At 37.4% G+C, this 17,907-nt stretch overlaps 2 protein-coding genes across 3 annotated transcripts; one reads left to right on the plus strand and one right to left on the minus strand.

Moving 5' to 3' along the window:
- Positions 1–96: 96 nt before the first annotated feature.
- LOC146468656 (uncharacterized) lies at positions 97–2,356 on the plus strand. Its single transcript, XM_085124476.1, has one exon. The coding sequence runs from the start codon at positions 156–158 to the stop codon at positions 693–695; it is 540 nt and encodes a 179-aa protein (XP_084980602.1). The 5' UTR covers positions 97–155; the 3' UTR covers positions 696–2,356.
- LOC146468657 (histone-arginine methyltransferase CARMER-like) lies at positions 1,998–17,601 on the minus strand. Of its 2 annotated transcripts, none has more exons than XM_085124446.1 (17): positions 17,312–17,601; positions 17,079–17,207; positions 15,202–15,308; positions 13,539–13,577; positions 13,183–13,248; positions 12,596–12,623; positions 11,643–11,725; positions 11,237–11,299; positions 11,036–11,150; positions 10,463–10,553; positions 9,830–9,911; positions 9,356–9,441; positions 9,014–9,103; positions 7,831–7,885; positions 6,835–6,917; positions 6,032–6,300; positions 1,998–4,918 (listed from the first exon to the last, which is right to left on the minus strand). In XM_085124446.1, exons 1-17 carry the CDS (start codon positions 17,481–17,483, stop codon positions 4,689–4,691), a joined length of 1,788 nt encoding a protein of 595 aa, XP_084980572.1. In that variant the 5' UTR covers positions 17,484–17,601; the 3' UTR covers positions 1,998–4,688. The 2 variants fall into 2 exon arrangements, with proteins under 2 accessions (XP_084980572.1, XP_084980571.1); XM_085124445.1 differs by having other exon boundaries at positions 1,998–4,921; positions 17,312–17,598.
- Between the last annotated feature and the right edge of the window lie 306 nt (positions 17,602–17,907).

Below are 17,907 nucleotides of genomic sequence, written 5' to 3' on the forward strand. Positions count from 1 at the left end.
GAGGGAGATTGGGGAGAGTACAAAGTGCGACTAAGCGGGGTGGGTCTCGGGATTGGCGAGAAGCCAGGGAATGCCGATTCGCCCTTCCCTTCAGCCTTTATGATTATTACGGGCTATGTCTCACTGACCTGCGAGTCTAAAACTTCCTTATCGAAATGAAGGTCGCCGTTCTTGTCCTTTTCGCCAGTTTTCTTGGCTCGGCAACTGCTTGCAGTTCGGGTTGGGATTGCCCCGGGACGCAGAAATGTTGTAGCGGTGGCTACTGCAGTTCAACTTGTTTCACTTCGCTTTGCATTTACGACTCGGACTGTGACTATGGCGAATGCTGTAGCGATAACACATGCACAGATTGTGTGTACCTCACCACTGGTGGCATCGTTGGTGTAATCATCGGCAGTCTGATCGTCGTGGGGATCGTTGTATCCATCGTGGCTTGCTGTTGCTGCGCTTGTTGCCCCTACTATCGCCACCGCCATCCGGGGACTGTAGTTGTTACAGCCGGGCAGCCACCGTACCAACAGTTTGTGTCGACGACTACTACTTCGCAGCAAATGCAGCATCCGCCGCCAGCCGCTTATGGCCAGCCCCCACCGTACCATCCACAGCCACAAGCCGGCCCATACCCTCCTCCACAGGCTCAAGCACAGTACCCATACGGTCCAGCAAGTGCCGCGGGACAACCCATCAAGCAGTAGCTTGCTGCCATATGGAAGCGCCATCCGCCATATTTTGTTGTGCACTCTGTGAAGACCATGGCGGCGCATCGTTCATTTTGACAAGGTTAAAGTTGCGATTGTGGTTACTCTGTTGTAAAACAACTCTGTATAGCTCAATATATCCAGCTTTTGTATTTTCATTAGACATAGCTTTGTAGAGAATAATAATAATTATTTTAAAATACCGTATTTCCTTAAACAAGTACCCAGACAGCTCACTCGCATTTCAAATTTTGCATAATTACTTTGTGTTGATAATCTGCTAAGGATTGTCAACAATTTTAGAGATGCCAACCTATTGAGATCTGAAATCCTGAATTTGGTGTTGAAGCCTTAGGTTGTAGAGAAAAGATCAAAACTGCCTTCATCCAGGAGATTTGGTGACTGCACAAGGAGAATGAAGATTCATTAATTTCAACATTCTCCTAGGGTTAATACTAGGGGACCTCACACTGTTTAATTTGCAACTTGTTTTCATTGATTAGGGGTTGGTAGTTGTTTCTCTCAGATTTCATGGCATCAAGAGAGGCAAATATTTGGAGTCAGATAAATTTGTGCTTTATAATCAAGTGTGGGTGCTTGAAGGGGAATATGGTTATTGTATTAGATGGAGCTTATCATAGTGTTATTAAAAGTATCGCCTTTGAGGCAGTTAAGATTAGGTGCTCAAAGCAATGTTTTAGCCAGAAAGTTGGTGTGTTACAGTAGCCTTTTTTAAATCACAATTAGAGTAAATTTGCATTGGCTTCGTATGTAATAGAAACTTTTTATCAGCAAGATATTCTTGCAAGAAATACAGCATTATAACTGCTGTCTAATTTCAATGTACTAGAGTTATTACTTTAAAGTAAACAAAAAAAGCAATGTATTAAAATAGTGTCTAACACAGGTTATCAAATAACGTTATCCTTACATCAAGTGGCAAGCTGTTGGCCTTTCTTCCTGATTCCATGATGCGAAGTTCCACTGCCAAGCGTGTTCCAGTTTACAGCTTCTTCATCATCTTGTTGTACTGCTGTGTTGACTGATTATATTGTTTAGTTTGTAAAAAGTTATTGTCAAGCTGTGCGACTTGTGCAAATCTTGTTCCAGTCAAAGTGGAGGATCTCAAAAATTTGTCAAATTTTACTGGTCTTGTAGTCTTGAGTTTTGGCACAAAGTCATCCCAGAGTTTCCATTTCTGTTGCAAGGCTAAGAAAACCTGGGGATTCATGTAAACTTGAAGTAGGTTCAATCATAATTTTATGGTCCAAAATACATGTTATGTTATTTTTTAGCCAATTTCTTTTTTGTGTTGGTGTAATGCTGGGTAAAAATCGGTGTGATTTATAACATCTGCATCACGGCCAGATATTTTTATAAATCAGGAAGATTTTCTTCTGCTCACTCAGTTTCTTTGTCAAATTAGTACAAATGTGCCTAATTAATCGTACATGTGAATTAGCCCTTAGTCAACTGTGAGAACAGAAACGTCAGTTCAGTGATCCTTTGCATTGATATCTTGTATACCAGGCGCCAGAAGATGAGCGAAGTCTTGCAGACTTGATAATAATATAGAAACTTTGTAGAAAAGCTGGATTCTTAGTATGGCATAGCTAGTGTTTTTCAGTATATTAAGTAATAAACACCTTGTCACAAAACGTGTTATTGTCTTTTGTTAAACCCAAGGTGCTACATGTCTGACATGGCTGAGGAAAGAATAACAATCACTCAAAAATTACTTTGGTCTATACTATCAAAAGAAGTCTAAACACTAAATTAAAAAACTTGCCACGCTGGTGATGAAAAACCTTCAATAAAAAGCCTTGCAACCATCCATGTTCATACCTGCCAAGCCCCTTGAATACTCTTAAACAAACATACTTGAAAGTGTCCCCCCAACCTCCCCACAAAAAAAGAAAATAATAATTAATAAACATCAATGTTTTGTTCTTGCCAGGGTTCACATATTTCAAGATTCATACTATTTTGGGCTTTTAAAAATCCATGACTTTCCATGACCTTTTCAAGTTTTCCATGACAAAGCATTCACATTTTACAGTATCAAAATGCACAGTGTTTATTTCTACCGAGTTAAAATCTGTTTCTTGGCTCCTTTTTGGGTTTTTCTTTTTTTTGGTTCATCTTCAACTTATTTTATTCCCCAAAAGAATGCTTTCTTCGTGATTATTCTCCATAAACATAATTTTCAATGACCCGCAATTAAAATCCATGATTTTCCAGGCCTGGAAAACGAAATTACAAAATTCCATGTCCAGTAACCCTGTCATTCTAGAAATAGGTGTTCAGTGGGCATTCTTCCGAGATTTTCATGAAGTTGGTCTATTTTTATTTATTATGCTTTTCAAACAGAACATTAACAAATTCATGGTGTCATATTATATTTTTTTTTAGCTATGGAACTCTTGATAAGTTGGTATATAAAAGTTTATATGTGTAGTGCAAAACAATTTCAAATATGAGCTTGCTCAAGCAACAGTACTCCAAATAATAGGAACATAACCTTCACTTGTCAAATTTGTGCACCATCTTTCATTCTTTAGTGTCCAAGACAAGCAAAACTCTGAAAATGCAGTCACTGAGCCATGACAGTTTAAATTATTTTTCATTAAAGGACACATTCCATTTACCAACAATAATTATTGACTGGACATAACAGTTTTCAAATAATTTAATATGCAAGTGTTTGAAGTGTAAATCTAAAATATATTCAGTGATTAACCTCACTCACTCAATCTGTACAAATTACACATTAAAATTATATCACTGAAGCATAAAATCGAATAGCTTAATATATCCGTGTAAACATGCAAAAACACTTTTAACACTATCATATCACGTAAGCACTATCAAAATTTAGTGCCAAGCTTTGAGTTTACGAGTGTTGCAAATAAAAGGGCAAGCATTAAAGATTGATTTTCCAAGTTGTCACCACAAGTATGCATGACTCTTCAGACCAGGAAGGGGGAAGGGGACGTTCTCCTTGGTAATGCTAAATTTTCTCTTTTTTTCTGCTTATGAAAAGAAATGGCATACTGCAAGGAAATCTCCCTTTTGCAAGCTTGTCCACTTAGATGAGAGATTATTCTGGCTGATCCATTTGAAGAAATATTAAGAAACTTAACCAAATGACATTAAAATTAATAGACAATGTGCCAAGCAATGAACTGAGCAGCCATACATATAGTTTACGTCATCATTCAGTTATACAATACTTGTATTAGCATGCAGATAAATTTGAGCTAATGCAAAAAAATTAATAATGCAAATAATAGTGAATGTCCAAACTCCAAGGGGGCAAAAGGATTAGTCATACATGAAGTAAAGCCGGTCTTGCCAATGTGCAAATATTAAAACAAGCCAACAGTATAGTAAATGGATTGTTTGAACTTTGACTAGATCGCAAGAAACCATGGCGTTATTCAAGTTGGCAATCAGACAATTCCATCACACAACTGACTGATAAGGAATCCAGTAACTTTTGATGTCCAATATTATTTTCCTACGAGTTAAAAAATCCCCATTGATAAGAACCTAATACTGCTGTTTGTAACCAATGATAAATCCTATTTTTATACATAGTCCTTGGTCAAATACTCAGTGCATGGCAACTTCATCAAGCTTGTAGACCTCTGAAGGTCCTTGAGATGTGTCCACTCATAATATGCATAACCCCTTTCACTCCCCGAGACAGGAATCAAAGTGGTTCTAACTTTTGATTCTGTACTACATTCTTGAGAATGAAGGCTTTAGTTTGATAGCTTTCTACCAGTATTTCTAATCCTGTACAAGGCAGTCCTGACATTTGAGTTGTTCGATGAAAATAGTGAAGTGCGACCATTCAGAGGAAAACTCTTGAGCACTGTTTTCCAGTAATGCTGGTCATTTCAAACCTTTTCCTTTTCGTATTTACGCAATTTTGGAGTTTCTGTTAAACCGGCCACTGTCTGGATGGAAAGGGAGGTCCTCCATTCACCTCGAATACACCACAGAGTGATAAGAACCTTTACTGTTGACATACTCCCCACAGCTGGTCCCAGTGTAGCCATGAATGATAGCTGATTGGTTGCCCACAACGTATCTGCTGCTGACGTAGTTACTGGAGCTTCCTTCTAGGGTTGATGCATTTGGAACAGCGCTGACTATAGGCAGGCCACTTGGGATTCCGCCGAGGGCATAGGGCGTGGCACCTAGAATGCCATCTGCTGTGAATATAAGGGTACTGTAAGAGGGGAAGGAAATTTGTCAGAGTGACACCAGAAGGGCAAGTGGACAACTGGACAACAAGAGTGTATGGTGCGCCACCAAGGAGGATAAGGGTAGTTGGTGGGTAGGGGAAGTGGCTTTTTAGGGTGCTTCTTGAAGAATAACTACCGTACTGCTCGTCAACTGCACTGTTGCATGCAGTTTCCACAGCCATCTTCAACCAACACAGTCAAGTAAAAAAAAAAAAAAAAATTAAGGACGGTGCCTACTATTGTTACTGCGCATACGTTCTGCGCATCTCGAGATACTCGGGTTTCCTATGGGTGGTGCCTACTAATACAGGGATATTTTTGCGCGGTTTAAATCTATGCGGAGAAAGCATAACTTACCAAATGCTCTTGGTATCTCAAAAGAAAATTGGGGGTAACCATGCATTTTTCAGAGATAATTAAGGTTCAATTTAGGAACAAATCCCATACATTGCTTTAAATTTTAGCTTTTTTTAGAGATATTGTTGCTTAATTTTCTCTGAAAAATGCGTGGTTACCCCCAATTTTCTTTTTGGATTCCAATAGGCCTTATTAAGATCTGCTTTTCCCGCATAGTCATAAACCGCACAAAAATACTTCGGTATTAGTAGGAACCGTCCTTAAATCACTTTTATTAAGTGTCAATGTATTTATCCCAAAGCGCTAAGGACAATCTCCATATTGAATTGGAATATTTGGAAACGTTGGTTTTTGAGGAGAGGGGAAAACCAGAGTACCTGGAGAAAAACCTGTCGGAGCGAGGACAAGAACCAACAACAAACTCAACCCACACGTGATACTCAGTCTGGGAATCAAACCAGAAGCATATTTATGGGAGGCGAATGTTCTCACCACTGGGCCATCCCTTGCTACCTTAAGTCTCCTTAATTAATTTGTCAAGGTTTGATTGCAGATTTTGATCTTAAACAGTAGCTTTACATGGTTCTCCCTGCAAGGCCCAGTCTACATTTTGATTTGTCTCTAATCATTACTTTCATTAGCCAACTACTGGAAAACATAGAAAAATGTAAATTGTAAGAAGAAGTTAGTTGTCGATCTTGAATGGAGACAGTACCATACCTCCACTGTAAGCCCCAACTGTGTTCACCACAAGTCCATTCCCCATAATACTGCCACAGGAACCATCCAAACCATTCTCGCTAACACCAGATGCTGCAGAGGTAGACATGTTCCAGTACAGTTCAGTTGGCGATACTGTGTTGGTGCCAGCTGGAATTGGCGTTTGGGACCCGGTGTAGCGGAAGAAGGGATTTTTGAGATCAAGAGTGTTTGTTGATTTGACACTTGTTCCATCTAGAGACACTTCTATTTCAACGTCATAGCTTTGTCTGCAAAGTGGAAATGTTAATGATAATAATTATCATTTCTACATGGAACAGTTGTGGTACTTACACTGTAATCCTTATTCTCTCACCCTACAGTAGACAGCATGCCATGAGAGTCCACTAAAGCATACATTAGGCCTTATAACGGTTTTCGATGCCATTTTGACGAGTAGGCAAACACGTCTTGAAATGACAGTGTTTGTATGGAAATCTGATGTCAAATAATTTTCATAAAACATTGCTTTTGAAAAATTGACAAGGCCTATTGCACTTAACATTCTTGTAGGTAAGTCATTTAATGCGAAGAACTATCCCTGAGGCTAGGCTTGATTTCTACCACTCATTTGGGTACAGTTTTACACTAAGAGAGTCCTAGTGCAGGCTCATTTCCCAAACAGTGTCTGGTGGCCTGTTCCCCCGCCCCCCCCCCCCCCCCCTCGTACCACAAAAAAAATTCTACAGGAGGGGTATAAAATGGATACTTCTAATCACTACAACAACAAACTAGTTATCAAAAACAAGTATTGGTCTCTTTACCTTCTGTTTGAGATGAGAAGTACTTTTCCAGACAGTGACTGTCCAGCCTTTACAAATATTGGAGTTTGCAGCAGACATCGAACCTGGGGAGTAGGATAACCTGTTATTGAACTAAACTGCATAAACAAGTTGTGTATACCACAAAACAAATTCGTTATACCACTCAAATTATGCTGCGCATGGGGTTACCGACATAAAAATGCATTGGAACATAATTTAATTTTCCTTACAAAACTGACAGAACCATTAGTGGATAGTCAAGTGTCAGTTGGTTCCTCTTTTGTGTACGTTGTTTGTGTTTTAAAGGAATTCAAAAACTCAGTAATATAATTCATACAGTGTAAGCCCATTGACCTATAGCTACAGTTATCAAATGGTCGATAAAACATCACGTGCAGTGGTTTTAAAACCCGATAAAACCTCCTCCTTATTAGTATGTGGTGTTTATGTTTTTCTCGTATTATTATTTCCAACGTTCACAAAAACATCATTGTTATGAACTCTCTTGACAAACGCTTTTCCAGAAATGTTTTTGAAGCTGTTCAAAAAACTTGCAGCATGTGTTTTATTGGGTCTAAAACCACTCAGCTTACCAATTTGAAGGATATTTTTTTATCCTAGTCCTTCGAATTTCTTCAAAACTTCTAAAGCACATACCATTATTTTTCAGTGAGAGTGAGCGACTTATTTTTCAAAATTTTGCAGCACCATTTCTTAAAAATGGTGCATTTGACTTTCAAACTGGTCGGTCTGGCTGGCCAATACTGGCAAATGGAAAGTACTTTACGTTTGCGAATGATGTATTAATCAGTCAATGACACAGACATGTACCCGGAAAAAAAAATCCAAGTGCTCCTATCAGGAGTTGAACCTAAGACCTTCCGATTACTAGTTTGGATGCTCTACCACTGAGCTACAGGAGACTTGTGGGAGATAAGACCATCAAACTAGACCCACTTTATGTTTCCTACATGATGAACAGAACAGTACCCATACCTGATACCAATGAGTAAGCGGCTCTTGAGGAGCAGTAGACAGCCATACTGGAACACTGTCAATAAACAAGTTATTTTATTAAAAGAGAGATTAAGAATTGCCTTTACGGCAAACAGCAAATGTGAGATTCACATTTTTTTTCTTGAAAAGGTCAGTACATAGATGAGAATAGTGCAAAATAATTCTGGTCTTTGATGCTTTTGACGCAAAACTACTAAATTTTACTGAGAAACTGAAAACATCCAGCGGCACATTAAGGGTAAACAGGGTCACATAGTCATTTCTGCCGTCTGCTGTAAATGGAATTCTAAAACTTTATAATGACTAACAATGCTTTAAGGGAGATAAATTTCTCTAGCTAGGAGACTAAAAGAGCCATGGAGACACACAGTGGAGGAAGAATTACAGGAGTTTGGGTTAAAATCTTGTGCTGAGGCGTCCACTGTTTTGGAGGACAGAGATCCATAGAGGGAGATGATTTTCCGCCCTATTGCCCACATAGGAAGAAGGAACTGATGACGATGAAGTACATGTATGTGTAATGATGATTGGGAGAATAAGATTTTCTTTATCTGTAAGCAGGGTCCGAAATTGCACTTTCCTGGTCGACAATGTGACTGAAAATTTTGCACTGGCAACCAGAATTTCACAACTGGTCGCCAACGGGCGATTAATTATTTCATGCCACGATCATTATACAAACAATAACTTTGATTTTCAGCCAAGTCGATTAAGATAAAATTCAAAGCCGCCCGCCAATTGGTCACTTACTTTATACCTTCCCGCTGATTTTGAAGTATAAAACCGATTTTCCTGTTGTTATAAATCTACCACAACATTTCACAGCTATGATCAGCGTGTTTGTATTTAATCTTATTCGTTAGCAGAAAAATCGCCATTGCGGCCCTAAATGCGTTCTCTTCGTTCTGATTCTTAAAGAAAAATTGGCAACCAAAAAGTTTGGTTTGTGTTTTACTGCGAAGGAAAAATGTTATTGACACTTTTTGGCGACCACATTTTTCGATATGGCGACTGAAAAAAATATTCAGTCGTCCGTTGGCGCCTGCCTAAAAAAGTTAATTTCGGATCCTGGTAAGAGAATTTCATTGCGACGTTACATAATACTATATGGATAAAATCTATCTATTAGTAATATCTAATATGTAAGAGGCCAACTACTTACTTGCTTCCTTGAAATAAAACATCAAACCAGAAGGCAAGACCATGAACATTTCCTGATGTATGCAGTGTAAAGTGAAGGGGAATTTCTATCCTGTAAAGCCAACATTAAAATAAATGATTCAGCCTGGGAGTCATGAACAATTTTAGAATTTTTTCCCATAAAATTATTTCAAAAGGTGATAGTACATGTATGTTCTATTAGAACCTTTCAGAAAACAAATCTTTGGTTTAAAAATAAATACCAAGCAATCTGCAAAAAAAAAATTAAAAATAACTTCTGCTTGACAGAACCCACCACAGGTTCACCAATTAAATGTACATGAATAAATCACAGTTAGTGTACCTGTGCAGATCTTCCTCAGCAGCAGAAAGAAAGTCGACAGTGTGTGTGACAGGTTTGGCCATCAGAATCCGTACATCAAATGTATCCTACAAAAAATTAAAATTAAAATCTATTAGCAATTATGAAATAAATAACACTACTGTTAATCTGGCCCAAAGTGTTCAAGAACGGATAAGTTGCTATCCAGCGGATAAAAAGTATTGGTTGGAGTACATTTTATCCCCTGGACAGCAATAATTTATACACTGGATAGAGTAATCCGCTCTTTAAACAACTGGGGCCTGGTCCAGTTTTTCAAATAGCAGATAACTTTATCCAATGGATAAAATGTGCCATAAAAACTAGCAGATAGGCTACAACTTTTAACCAAAAATGTTGCTTGAAATGAGGCATGCAGCTTGAGGTATACTCACGAACTGTGTGTTCGATTGACATTGACACTGTAAGGAAAATTTAGATATTTATTAAACTTACAACAATTGGTTGTCTAAAGTACTCCAACAGGGCAGATTCCCTCAGATTTGACAAATCAACTCCATAAAACGAATTTTGATACCTGGAGAAAATGAGACAAGGAATACAAATAAGTGGGCAGAAAAATAAATAAGATAAAGGTAATAAGATGAGGAGTAGTTACAAGAGTAAAATAAAATAGAATGAACCGAAACTGTGGTTCTAGAATCTCCCCCTCCCCCTACACACACACCCACCCACCCACCTATAGAGTAATTCTGCAGAGAAAGGTCTCAAAAGCAAGAGTTTTTACATGAGTGGAGTAATGGGTGAGAAAGGGGATTGGGGGGGGGGGGGGGGGGGTGAAATGAAACAAAAAAAAAGTGTTTTGTCAGTGGGGTTAAGGGAAATATTGTTTAGACCAAGGCAATGAAATGAATAACACAGAATGATCAGAAATAAAATGAACTGAAGTAAAATAAATTGAAATAAAAAGAGATGAGATAGGATGGAAATTATGAAAGAACATGAAGTGAAGTATAATAGCATATTTGGTGTGAAATGAGGTAAAGTTAAATTAAATATGGACACAAGCCTCGCCAATTTTTTGCTACAAGGTTTCCTTATTAACAAAAGTTAAATGAATCTTCTCACCAAAAATTAGCTTTTGAGAAATGTTCCATGTAAAGAGCATCATCAAAGAATGGAGCAACATGAAGATCTCCTGAGGTGGGAAACATTTTACCTACAAACAAAAAAATTCAAAATATTTCCATCAATTGAAAATAGTTCATCAGACAATCACAAGTTATGCCAAGGGACTTCAAAAACTCATCATTCAATAATTCATTACAGCCCATTGACCTACCAAATGGTCGATAATACATAACGTGCAGTGACTTTATATCGATAAGCCTCCTCATTAGTATGCAGTGTTTTATCAGCTGATAAAACACTCCTCTCATTTATAGTATGTGGTGGTTTATAAGCTGATAAAACACTCTTCATTAGTATGCAGTGTTATTATTGTATGCTTATTTCCAATGTTCACAAAAGCATCATTGATATGAACTCTATTGACACACGCTTTTCCAGGAATGTTTTGAAGCCATTCAAAAAACTCGCAACACATGTTTTATCAGGTCAAAAACCAAACGCTCCTGCTCGTTTTTTAAACATAATTACACAATTAAGTGAGGATAGAAGTGTTCTGCACTAGTTTCATACCATCAGGTTTCAACCACTTCTTTGCATGCAGATAACTTTCTAGCATTCTTTCATTGTAAAGCATGTAACCCATGGGCTCAGAGATGATAACGTCCACCTTCTCTGGAATTTCTACCTGCAAATGGAATAATGATAACGAAAAATTTTTTTTTTTCAATACAATTCTTTTAAACCTTGACAAAAAAAATAAATACTACAAACCTCCTCAACTTTCCCAGGAACTATGATGACTTTGTCAGATAGGTTGTTGTGTTTGATTAAAGCCTAGTAAAGAACAAATTAAAGAAACAAAAGACAAAATGTCAATTTAGTCAAAGAACATCATTCTGTGGTTTTTATCGCTGGTTTGAACTTAGTTTTTGAGAAAAAACACTAAATACTTAGGTACCAATGAGCAGTTCCAAAAAAAATCCACACCCACCCCATGGAAGGTCATTGGAAATTCCTGGGGGACGGAGGGTCTTAAAAGTCAAAATTATAGAAGCAAAGTATGAAGCTAAACTGGAATTTCCTGGGGGGATGGGGGGTGTAAAACAAAAACCTTCCGTGGGGGGAGTATGGATATTTTCTGGAACTGCACAATGTCCCTATCTAAGAGCATTAGTACCTCAGCATGTGTGGCCATTGAGCTGGCTTCTATAGCGTAAACTTTTCTAGCTCCTGCTTGTACAGCAAAAAATGATAAAATCCCTGCCAAAAGAAAGAAACAATACACTCATATTATGTGGATTGGCAAGATACAGAATGTGTGTCTACATAAACATGCACGTAAGGTTCTACTCAGCTGCTCTTCAAATACCATGGGTATGAAGGAACCCACCCAAAATGCAGGTGTACTTCATTCTGTGAGACTGATTTGCAATATGTCAATTAACAATAATTGGTTCATGTGTCAGCAAGCGTTCATTGAAATAAGAAGCACGCTGCAGTCTGGAGAGCATGAAAGATGTGTAAGAGTTGCTCAAGGCTAGCTTCTTGAGTGCTCTCCAATCTTCCGGCGTACTTCATATCACAATGAATGCACAGCTGACGCATGAACCAATTGTTTTATAAATTTTTTAAAGCAGTAGTTTCTCGTGGAGAAAATTTTTTTATGAGGCATTTGTTTTCTGACGTTATCAGTGTGCACAATCAGAATATGAAGCACGCACGCACAACTGAATTTGATTTCACAAATTTACTAGTTATGTTTTAACATTAACTGCTCAACACACACACAGAAATCCTACTTAGACGCTCTCAAATGTGTTACGCATACATGCTGTACTGTCAAGGGCACAGGCTACCAACTCAGTCCACACTTGATGCTGTCTAGCCCTTGCTGCATTAGGATGGATACAGGATACCCATTCAATCAAGCTGTGGTACTCAGGCTACCATCCTGCCTTCTTTAATCACTGGGCATGCACAGGTAGAGGTACAATCCCTCTATAATTCTTGCATGCAATACTTTTGCTGGCTATAGTTCTAGTCCCTACTTTAATCACACCAACTGCGCTGTCTGCCAAGAAAAGGAAAATTATTGCCAGCAATAAAATTATACACATGTAATATTCTTACCTGAGCCAGCACCAACATCAATCACTACCTGCAGATAGTTAAAAGAGAAAAATTTAAAAATAAGAGAACATAAGAGACAACAAGCTCACAATGCAGATTTGCATTAATTTGTAACTGAACATAAATTATCAGATAATTAACCATTGCGATGCCATGAGCGTAACGGAAAAAAGTTAAGGATGGTGCTCCCTAATACCAAGGTATATTTTGCGCAGTTTGTGACTACAGTGAACACAGGAATAGCAGATCTTAGGAATGGTTATTGGAATCCAAAAAGAAAATTGGGGGTAACCACACATTTTTTAGAGACATCGAAGCAAACATAATTCGAGAAACTTGTAAAATACATAGCACTATATGCCGTTTTTCTACAAATTGAAGCTAAGTTATCTTTGAAGAAATGCGCTGTTACCCCAAGCCTACTTTTCTTTTTGGATTATCTGTTTTTCCTGAATAGCTGAAAGCACCATCTGAAAGAAACCCATGTGTCTCTTTCCATCCCAAGATGTACAGAATGTACATGTATTTGCAGTAACAAAAGAAGACACCATTCTTAAATGTTAAGAAACTATTAACAGTATTCATACCTTGTCCTGGAAATCTGTGTGGTTCTGTAGCATTGCTCTTTGATAAGTGGAGGTTCTGACAAAATCCTGATTGTTTTAAACAGAAACAAACTGAATGATATTTGAATGACAGTACATAATGTACGTAATCAACAACAAATAGCATTCTATGTACATGTACAACTGTGCTACTGATTTAAAATAATCCAAAGAGAAATTAAAAGTTGTTGAATTTACAAGGAACAACCCAAGAAGGCAAAGGCTAATATATTTAGTCTGTCTCTGACGCATTTCACAAAGATCAAGGTGAACATTTTTATTTGAGAGTGCAATAACTGATTCAATAACTAATGTTGAATCTCATTTTTATTTCGTACCTGCATCATATTCTGTTGCTGTGATAAATAGCCATAAAACTGCAACAAATAACAAAATACATCAATAGACAGTACAGTGTCAACTGGGAACGCCTTTAACAGAAAACCATTGACGAATTTGAAATTCTTTTAAATCAAAAATGCAGTCTTCTGCCACAAGAATTTAAGGATTGTTAAAAATAGCTCCTGGATGTTGTTATAATTATTAAAAATGAATTTGAGACAAGTGTATAATTATGACATTTTTCTGTATCACTGAATGTCAGACTTGCAACTCTAGTTTATTTAACATACATACATACATATATCAAGGAGTTACCTGATAACCAGAAAAACATGAACTGGATGGTATATACAGTTCAAAGCTCTTAGCACATTGTCAGTACATATTAATAATAATTATTAATTAAATGAAAAAAAATATGCTGTACTTCTAGATTCAGACCATAGTCCATGCAAATAATTTATTCTTGAACTTTTAAACTTCTAAGCAAGACTTTGCTGTGATGCTGTATATTATGTTGTAAAGGATGGTTCCAATGTGTTGAGTCTTTAATGGATGAGTTCACAAAGTGTGACCATTTAAATGAAAGCTGCTGAGCAGTGCTTTCCTGTGGTGCAGTTTATGATGCTGTACAAGGTGGTTCTAACTTTTGAGTCTGTGGATGAAATGCTAAAGTGTGACCATTCAAATGAAAGCTGCTGAGCAGTACTTTCCTGTGGTGCTGTTTATTATGCTGTACAAGGTGGTTCTAACTTTTGAGTCTGTGGATGAAATGCTAAAGTGTGACCATTCAAATGAAAGCTACTGAGCAGTACTTTCCTGTGGTACTGTTTATTGTGCTGTACAAGGTGGCTCTACCTTTTAAGTCTGTGAATGAAATCCTAACGTAAATAAACCCTTTCAATACATACATTTAATTTTAACTTGCCAAAGAAACCAGAAAACTTTTATCTGTTCTTTAACCCATACATGTACCATTCTCATTCTTTATAACAAAAAATACAGTGCTGACTTAATTCTTCCGAATAATTTTCTACCAAATATTGCTTAAGTTCATTGCCTGTTTTGAACTTAGGCAAATCACTAATAATTGTATATCACTCAAATTGGCCTTTGTTGGCCAATTTGGACACTTCCAGGAAAGCTTGGACAGTTTCCATCACTCACCATGTGCAACTACTTTTGGTCATCACCGTCGCATGAGAATAGAATATTATGCAAATAAATTTAGTACACTTATACCCATAAAGCCATTTGGTCTCATCGTTCACGGTTTATGCTTTTTAGGTGTCAACGTTTTTGCAATCGAGTGTATACAGCACTACCTACAGTATACAGGTTATTTTCTGACTTAAAGATCAGCTTAAAGTGAAAACGTTAACTGTCTAGTAATATGGCAAGTAATAGCACATTGGTAATAATCTGGATATTACAACTGACATCAAAATATCCAGATAAAACTGGTATTAAGGTAAAATAAAGTTAACTTTGAGCAAAGCAAAAAAGTTGGCCGTATGTCATGTTACAAGGCGGTGGTATCAAAGGGCTGGTAATAAGATGGCTTCCACTATTGAAGTTCTTTCACTTTCTCACCAGCTTGTTATAATTCTAGTTGAAAGCCATGCTGAACATTAATGCCAGCCATTTTATTTTTCTCACCTGAAAATATTGACTGGCAGAAGCCTTTTCTGTCCTTTCATTGAAAACTGAACGTTTTTTCATCCTGCCAGTGGCACTGTTTAACAGCTCTTTAAAGTCAACAATATCTAAAAAAGCACGGCACATATATATATATGTATACAGTAACCTACAGATAAGGATGAAGATATACTACTGTGGCTGCTTATGAAACAGTTATAGTCTGCATATATTTATTTGTGCTGGCATAGTAACAACATGGCAAGCCTAACAACTATATGCGATAAGGTTTTTCCTGTACCCGTGTAAAGTTTGCAACCATCCCCTCCCACTCCCTCACCCCCACCCCCCATAAAAAAATAAAAAACAATGCCAACTTGGAAAAAAATTTTGCTGCACACTATATATTTATAAACTAGTGGCTTAAACTTCCTGGGTGATAGTCTCTTGCAAGCAAGTCTGAGAACTCATTTAAACATGGTTTTTTAGACATGGCCAATGATGGGTGATTTCTGCTTGTAAGAATGGTTTCTTGGTGAAATTAAACTATACCGTGTTAATGCCTAATTTTGTACAATGACATAAACTCAACAGAAATAAAGTTTTAGTGAATTTATGTATTCTGTCATATTAAATTTAAAGGCTGCATGGAAAAAGCCCAAAACTCCCAAGAAATTTTACGGTAGTCAGAATAAAAGTTCCTCACAGTATTTTTCACATTTTGATACAGTGTTAACAATTGTGCAAGGAAACATGTTTAAGTTTTAGCAATACCACTGAATTATAATATAAATTTATTGTAACCAGGAACTCTACACAAAAAAAAATGAATGCAAAACGTCCATTAGGATCAAATAACAACCCAAAATGCACGGGGAATTTTTTTTAACATACACCTTCACCAGTGTTCCAGATAACTTTCAAAGTCAGGAATAGGACATTTTCACTATGGCGTCGTTTTACTACAACTACCAGAATCCTTCTGGTTTTTGTTTTCTCATGCTAATTAGAGCTATTGTTCTTTGCTGTCCACTGGGATTACAAAATTTGAATTTGAAAAGGAAAACAAAATGAATTCTGGTAATTGTAGTAAAATGACGCCATCATGTAAATGGCCTATTATGAGGGGAAAATAGGTGGAACACTGCTTTACTTATGAGACACGAAATATAGATGAACAATGACTGGACTGGCTTTGAAAGTGATTTTCAGCTGTAGCTTTCTAATTACCTAACATTGTATTAATAATGACATAAATTCAACTGAAATGAAATTTTAATGAAATATGGTAACACATTCTGTCATAATATATCGTGAGCCATCAAATTAAACTTTAAAATCTACTATTCAAATATTAATTAAACATTGTTGATAGTTGTCGTCTGTGAAATAGATGATTTCTTTGTTTTGCAGCTTGCAAACAAATTTCACTCCTAGCGTTAAAAGAAATTCCTCTGATAGAAGAATCCTATTTGATCAAAACCACCAAATCCCTGTTACAAAATAAATTGGAAATAAATTGAATCTATTTCCATGGCAATTTTTTAACAGCACGAATGAATGGACGCATAAGTTGTAAATGAAGTTAATTAATATGTTCGTCTGTATATACAGCTCAGTTGGAACTGTAGCTTAATACGAGACATTTAATTGCCATTTTTAAGATATACATTTGCCTTCTCAATATACAAAGCGCGATAACAAAAAATATATTAAGAACCTAGTAAGCTCGCTTTACCAAGAAACAAATTCCATTAGTATCCTTGTGTCAAAGTCATAAGCGTATTTATTATGCATGAGTTGGCAAGCTAATATTCGCTGTTACGGGAAAGAAACAGTTTCAACCCGGTTTATCAGTTATACGCTCTGGAATTAATAGAAACCTTCTTTATTATTACCTTCTCTGTGTGTGAAGCTTAAAAGCACGCTGAAGTTTTGTTCAGGTAGATCGATGAGATACCTAAGTCGTCCCATTCGGCAGTGGTCCGTCTCTCTCGTCACCCTAAAGCTTGGCATGTATTCGTTGCCTAACGGAAAAAAATCAATCACCAAAGTAAGCTCTACATGATTCAACTTCTGGCTGTTTATCGATACACAAAGACGAGTTTTCGCTGAGTTAATACCAACTCACCTCTACGTATGCGAATATCAAGCGAATTGTTGTTTGTATCCTCAAAAACATCCACCACGCAATCCCCTCCATCTTGCGTAGAAAGCGAGTGCTCTCCTTTGACAATCTGAAGTCTACAGTTCCGAAAAGACTGCATCTTCGCTCCTGTTCTTGAATTCATTGGTTGATCCATGGGAATTTCGTGGAGTGGATCGATAAGGCAGGAAAACAACCGATATCCACGTGCGATTGTCAATGAATTTTTATTTCTTCATCCTTTGATATGCGGTAATCCAAACAGGAATATGACGCGGGCTCAGGTTTGAAACTCAGTCCCAGACTCTTTGGGCGTACAAGTGATACGAGTAAGGGCGTGGCAGCCCATTTTTCTCTGCAAACGAAACTTTTGGCCCCTTAAAAATGTTCTTTATTTTCGTTGGAAAAAATTGGGACCCTCGGCCGAAAAGCAACTGGAGAAACACTATAGCATGAATTCCGTCAAGAGCAGGAGTACTGGCGCCTGAAGGCCAGGGTCAAATCCTGTAATATTCACGGCCCTGGCAACGCGCAAAGTTCGTACGCTGTGTTTTCATTTTCCTAGCCATTCCTGCAGGAAA

Source organism: Pavona decussata, unplaced genomic scaffold (assembly GCF_977016875.1).
Source record: "Pavona decussata unplaced genomic scaffold, jaPavDecu1.1 SCAFFOLD_130, whole genome shotgun sequence".
NCBI lineage: Eukaryota > Metazoa > Cnidaria > Anthozoa > Scleractinia > Agariciidae > Pavona > Pavona decussata.